We start from the raw sequence: 6,000 nt of genomic DNA, 5'->3' as shown, positions 1-6,000 counted from the left end.
ACACCCGATAGTTATCTTGGAGAGGATATGAGTTGACCTTGCTCCCTTCTAGTAGTCACCAAAAAAAAAAATTTAAAGGAAAAAATGGCATTCTAATTTTTATCGTATTTTTACCGGCCAAAATTAAGATAAGTAGCCCTTATTTTTTAAGGAATGGTTTTTCATGTATTTTATATATTTTAGTTATAAAAGAGATTTCGGAAACCTGATAGATTCTTATTTTGATTGGTTGAAAACTCCAGCAGTGATCAGACTACCAGTTGAAGGCAAAATTAGCGAATTTCCTAAATTTGAAATTCGGAGCGAAATTGCTAATAATAATGACATAAAAATCAAGAGTATTGATCAATGATGATGATGATGATATTCTCTGTGGCATTATGAATTTGTGAGAATTTGGGAAGACATAATGCAGCATATCATTTAAAGCCTAGAGGGGGCAAGGGGAATACACTGTACCAGCTACCCGCATGTCTGAACCTAAATTCTGACCCTTTATTTCAATTTTCTAAATCTCTATTGGCCCCAAAAAAGGCCACCCATCATGATGATGAAATTCGGAGACTGAATGATTAAAAAAAAATACTTAAAATTTGAGACGTGCAGCCTGCGACTTCTGATCATAAAACAAAACACCAATTATATATTATCCCGCCCACTACATAATTATTATATACAAATTTAACAGAATTAAAAACAATCAAGCATAATTCTCAATTTTTGCATTGCCACCAAGCATCAATAAAAACGTTTAAAACCTTTAATTAAACTCTCTCTCCTCTTAATTTAACTTTCCAATTATCTTTTTTTTTAAATAAAATAAAAATAAGAAGCTGAGAATGAAAAAAACACCACCTCAAATTGAGCTTACATTGCCGAGTATGCCAAAAAAAAAAAACACGATACATAATCTGCTGGCTCAAAGCACTGCATTAAACAGCCACTGGTGGTGGTTTGTTTAACTGAGGATTAGTGGTGGGCAATATATTGCCATGGAATTAAAAAGGCTTAGGGCAATTAATCTAATCTTAATGCTGCTGCATGAATTCTTGATTAGATGCAAGATTAAGGTAAACTAGCAGCCATATTATGATCAAAGACCTTCTCCCACACTTGGGTGAACGCTCGAACAATGGTGTCATGGTGCTCACGAGAATTAAGAGATAAAAAGCACTGCAGAAGCTCCTCAAGCTCCTCTGCTGAGTAGATCTGCTTCTCCAGAATCATGTCAACCATGGAGTCTCGGAAGTCCACCAGGGGGTCCTCTGAGCATTTCACCACTGCCACACTCTCTGTCAACCTTGTATTTGTACCATAACTACTATTTTTAGTACTGTATTTATTATCTTTAGTACTGACGCTGCTGTTTTTTGCATCACATGACGCATAATCATTCAATAGAACTGGAGCTTCTTTGGATGCTGTTGCCGCATTAACTTCAGCTTGTTTTGATCTCTCTCTGTTTCTCCTCCTCCTCGTGATTAGTCTGCTTTGATTATCCATGCGATTAGATCTAATTGAAGTTGAGCTGCAGCTCCTATCATCATCATCTGATGATTGCCATTGAACCTGCTCCTCGCTCAGCTTCCACCTTGCTTGCAATTGAGCTCTCCTCCTAATTAATGCATTAGAGCTCCCTCCCCTTCTACTGCTCTTCTTCTTAGTTCTCTCACCTCTCTGTGGATCAGCTTGCACCCTTTGATAATAATCGGAATTAGGGCTTGACATGCAATTAACCTCATAATTAATCTCCTTGTGCACACCCGTAGCTCTAGTAGAATTACCCCTGCTGCTATGACGACGCATGGCTCCCGTGCTGCTTTCTTCACAATCTTCTTTGATGCCCACAAGGGAATTACGGCTCCTCTTGCTATAATTAGTGCTAATCCGGGCTCTTGTATTTGCTCCAAAATAATTATCACTCGCTTCTACACTGCTAGGGCTGCCCTCATCTGAATAAACCCCATCTCTATCAACATCAACTCCATGAAAGCTCTCTGCAAGAGGATTAGCAGGTTTCAGACCTCTTAAATCGTGATGAGATTGCACCTCTTTCTCTGCTAAATCCAAACCATCGGTGTTAGTATGGTCCACTGCATCTCCCGAACCCTTCATGGCGGGTGACTTTCTGGGTTTATTCACTGTAACATTAGAAGCCAAATTAGCATAATTGGGAGGCAAATTAGCACAATTGGGAGCCGAACTAGCATAATTGGGAGCCGAATTAGCATAATTAAGCTTCCGGTCAAAGTACTCCGAGCTAGAATTGGAGGAGAAGCTTGGCCTGCCTCTCTCAAAGGAAGAAAAGAAGGTGTCCTCGCTTGTGAAGGAGGGGAACTCTTTCTCCCACCCAAAAGAACGAGAGTCCACCACTGTGGCATCCCTTGAAGAGGTGCTTAATCTGAAGCTGGAGGATAATTTCATGTCCGTTTGATCATAATTATCATCCTTTAATCCCCTTTTCACAACCTTGTGGATGTCTGCATTGGTGTTGTGACTAGTCACATTCGGAGGGTTTTTAAGTGCTAAATCCGGTTGGTTAATCTGAGGAATAGCAGATGCAGGTGGATCTACCTTCTTTTTCTTTCTCCTCTTGAGGACAACCTTCTTCTGCAGGACTTCATCACTGTGATCGCCTGTTTTGGCCATCACATTCCATGCCTCTGCGCTCTCCCACCTCTGCTCTGTGCCACAGGAAATGGCCTTCTTGAATGGGTCATGGCCATCTCTTCTTCTAGAGTGCTTTGCATTGTCTAGCTTCTGTGTTGATCCTGCATTATGATGGGCGCTGTTGCTCTTGAGGTCACGGCAGCCGCCTCCACCACATGCCTGCAATGTCTCTTTTGTTTTCCTGAAAGAAGAAGCCAAGTTAGGACGGCAACCACAATCCACAAGCAAGCCCTGCATGTTGTCATCCTTGGAGCTCATAATTGATCTCCCAGCTTTAGCACTGCGATTAGCATTAACACGATCATTAAGGGGATGTTGAGGGGATCTAAACATCAAAGGGTGAGCCCTTGGTGAATTGAGCAAGCCAGGAACAGCAGGCAAGCTATTGCTGGGGAGGGCGGTAGCACGCAAACTAGGACTTTTCATTGATCTAGCAGGGGATGAGCTGCAAGCTGGGTAAGATATATCCATAGCCTTGCGATTGATTGGGGAGAGAAGCACGTTGGGAGGAGGAGCTGCAGATAATTGCAGATGCAGGCGATGGTGTAATTTTTCGAGGGTGTGGGGGCTAACAGGCAAGCTGTGGAGCGGTGAAGAAGCGGCATGGGGAGGATGAGGATATGGCGATCGACGCTTGCGGTGGAAGCCTTTGATGTTGAGCTTGTGGAACCACAGGCGGAATCTCAACTTGCCCATGCGTAGAACAGTGATCTAATCTATGCTAAGAGCTAGCAAAAGATTACACAGTATCAGAGGAGGAGGAGGAGGAGGAGGAGGCCGAGAGAGAGAGAGAGAGAGAGAGAGAGGAGCCCAACACAATTTCGAATGAGCGTGGGCGGGGGCGCGGGGGGAGGCCGGCGGCAATATCATGGGAAGGATATGGGGGGGGGTGGATCTTATCAAATTAATTTAAATAATAAGACTTTTTATTAGTGACCTTCAAAAAGTGTATTACTTAGGATTTGAATTTAATCAAATGGTCCTTTCAGACTTGTCCCGGCCCTCCGTCTGTTACTTTCAAACGGCCGGCTTGTCCCCGCCTGCCCAACCACCACGTGTCCATTTCGGACCTTACTAATAGAAAGCGAAAAGAAAGCGAATTTTTAAAATACCCTAATCACCACTTTAAATTTTTTAAACACCTTAGGATTTAAATTTAATCAATTTCCGACAGTCCCCAGTGGTTGTCCGTTTCATACGTGTTCGGCTTGGGTCTGTTGTTTTCAGACGGCCGGCCGGCCGCCAGTCGCGTGCCTAATCGCCACGTGCGCATTTCGGACCACACGTTTTTCACCTATGGTTAATCGAGCCCTTTAACTAATCTCTGGTAATTTTTACTATTGTCAAAACGGTCCCCATCGCATTTACTGCGCGCCTGGAAGTTGGCTACCGTTAAACAAGCTTTTAATCACCCCTTTTATGCGTTTCAAAACGTCCTCTTCAATTATTAATAACACACGATCAAATTTTTATTATTTATTAATTTATCCCAGCTATCACTTTCCATTTTCAACAAAAGAATTAAATTTAATATCCTTATGATTGAATGTTAGTGCGCATCACATAATTATTATACTTTTTATTGATTGTTATGGGCACTAATGAATAGATTATGGCACCTCACTCATTTGATTTTAAATTTTGAAGCATTTAACATGGGGCACTTGTTCTAGTGGTTGATGGGGGTGGCAGGTACTAGGTTTGATCCTCGGTTGGACATACAAAGCGATATGAGGGGTCCTCACGGAGTACTTTCCCTTCTAGGAGTACTTTGCTCCCTTCTAGCATTTTCCTCTTCTACTAAATAGATTGAAGAACAAGTGCGACAACTGGCTCAATTCATCCTGAACTTTCACGAATTCTACCAATCCATAGAGGTTTCAGTCCTATCTAGAATTAGTCTTCTCCATACAAAAAAGCTTTTTGTAATCCCCCTTTGTTTGTAAAAATATAGTTTATGCTTTAAAAAAAAGAAGCATGACACTCATGCCGTTTTTGCGCCACCGCATATATAAATGTAAACTAGGGAAAAAAAGGAAACTGGGGTATAAACTAGGGACAGTAGACTAAGGAATACACTAAGGAGGGAGTAAACTTGGATGTAAACTCTGTTTTTTGAAATTTATGGTTTACGAAAAAAATGAAGCATGACACTCATGCCATTTTTGCACCGCCGCATATAAACGTAAACTAGGGACAATAAACTAGGGGAAAAAGGTAAACTAGGGTATAAGCTTGGGACAATAAACTAAGGAATACACAAAGGAGGGAGTAAACTAATTAAACTTGGATGTAAACTTTGATTTTTAAAATTTATGGTTTACGAAAAAAGAGGGACGATAATGTTGGGGGATAGTATAATGGTTAGAGCTTGTCTTTCTAAACTAGAGGTATGGGGTGTGAATCCTAAGATCCTTTTTGCTATTGAAACTTCAGAATTAGAAAAGTTTTCGAGCCACAAGTTTGTATGGGCATCACTCAGTCCCTACTTTAGTTCCTCCTTTACACCCTGGTTTACTATCCCTAGTTTTTACCTTTATATCCGACATTGTAGAAATTGCAGTGGGTAGTAGGATCATTTGTGACCATTGATCCCACATAGAGGGATCTTTAATGATCTCGTGTTACTTAGTCTTGAGGCATACCCACCTTGATTTCTCATAATTATCAATCCAGTTGCCTTTAAACTTTCCCAAGCATAACCATAGGTCCCTAAATAGTAGCGATCATTTGTGACCGTTGATCCCACATAGAGGGATCTTTAATGATCTCATGTTACTTAGTCTTGAGGCATACCCACCTTGATTTCTCATAATTATCAAGAGAATTGCCTTTGTTAAACTTTCCCTAGCATAACTCTAGGTCCCTAAATAGTGTAGAAATCAAGGCATACCCACCTTGATTTCTCATAATTATCAAGAGAATTGCCTTTGTTAAACTTTCCCTAGCATAACTCTAGGTCCCTAAATAGTGTAGAAAAAAACCCTTTTTGTTGTGCATTTTTTTAAAGAAAAAATTCCTTCATTGGTCAATTTCGAAACTGTTTGGTCAATGTAGACAACCATTAAAAGAGCAAGCTACAAATGTCCTTGTGCAAGGTTGAAACAAATGGGGGTGGGGGGTAGGGGGTTTGGTTGTTGCACCATAGAGTAGGGGGGCTATATTGCCAAACAAGTCGAAAGTCCTCATGAGAATGAGAAAGGTATTTGGGTTAAATTCAAGCAAACTTTAAACATTCTCGTTGAAATTTGTTATTATCTTCACTTTCAAGGGACGAACATGATATATTTTAGTTATAGTCCTAACGGTTTCTCTGAGGGTTTCTCAAAA

General features: G+C 40.9%; 1 protein-coding gene across 1 annotated transcript; it reads right to left on the bottom strand.

Moving 5' to 3' along the window:
• Window positions 1–840: 840 nt before the first annotated feature.
• Window positions 841–3,495, bottom strand: LOC147619176 (uncharacterized). Its single transcript, XM_086772800.1, has one exon. The coding sequence runs from the start codon at window positions 3,364–3,366 to the stop codon at window positions 1,066–1,068; it is 2,301 nt and encodes a 766-aa protein (XP_086628926.1). The 5' UTR covers window positions 3,367–3,495; the 3' UTR covers window positions 841–1,065.
• Window positions 3,496–6,000: the final 2,505 nt, after the last annotated feature.

This window comes from Cibotium barometz, chromosome 33 (assembly GCF_041138505.1).
Source record: "Cibotium barometz isolate CiBa-2024 chromosome 33, ASM4113850v1, whole genome shotgun sequence".
In the NCBI taxonomy this organism is placed as follows: domain Eukaryota; kingdom Viridiplantae; phylum Streptophyta; class Polypodiopsida; order Cyatheales; family Cibotiaceae; genus Cibotium; species Cibotium barometz.
The sequence above is the reverse complement of the archived record's forward strand: the minus strand, read 5'-3'. Positions and strand labels throughout refer to the sequence as shown.

Bases quoted from the DNA above. Each gene is read 5' to 3' on its own strand.
- LOC147619176 (XM_086772800.1), bottom strand. From the start codon at position 3,366: ATGGGCAAGTTGAGATTCCGCCTGTGGTTCCACAAGCTCAACATCAAA.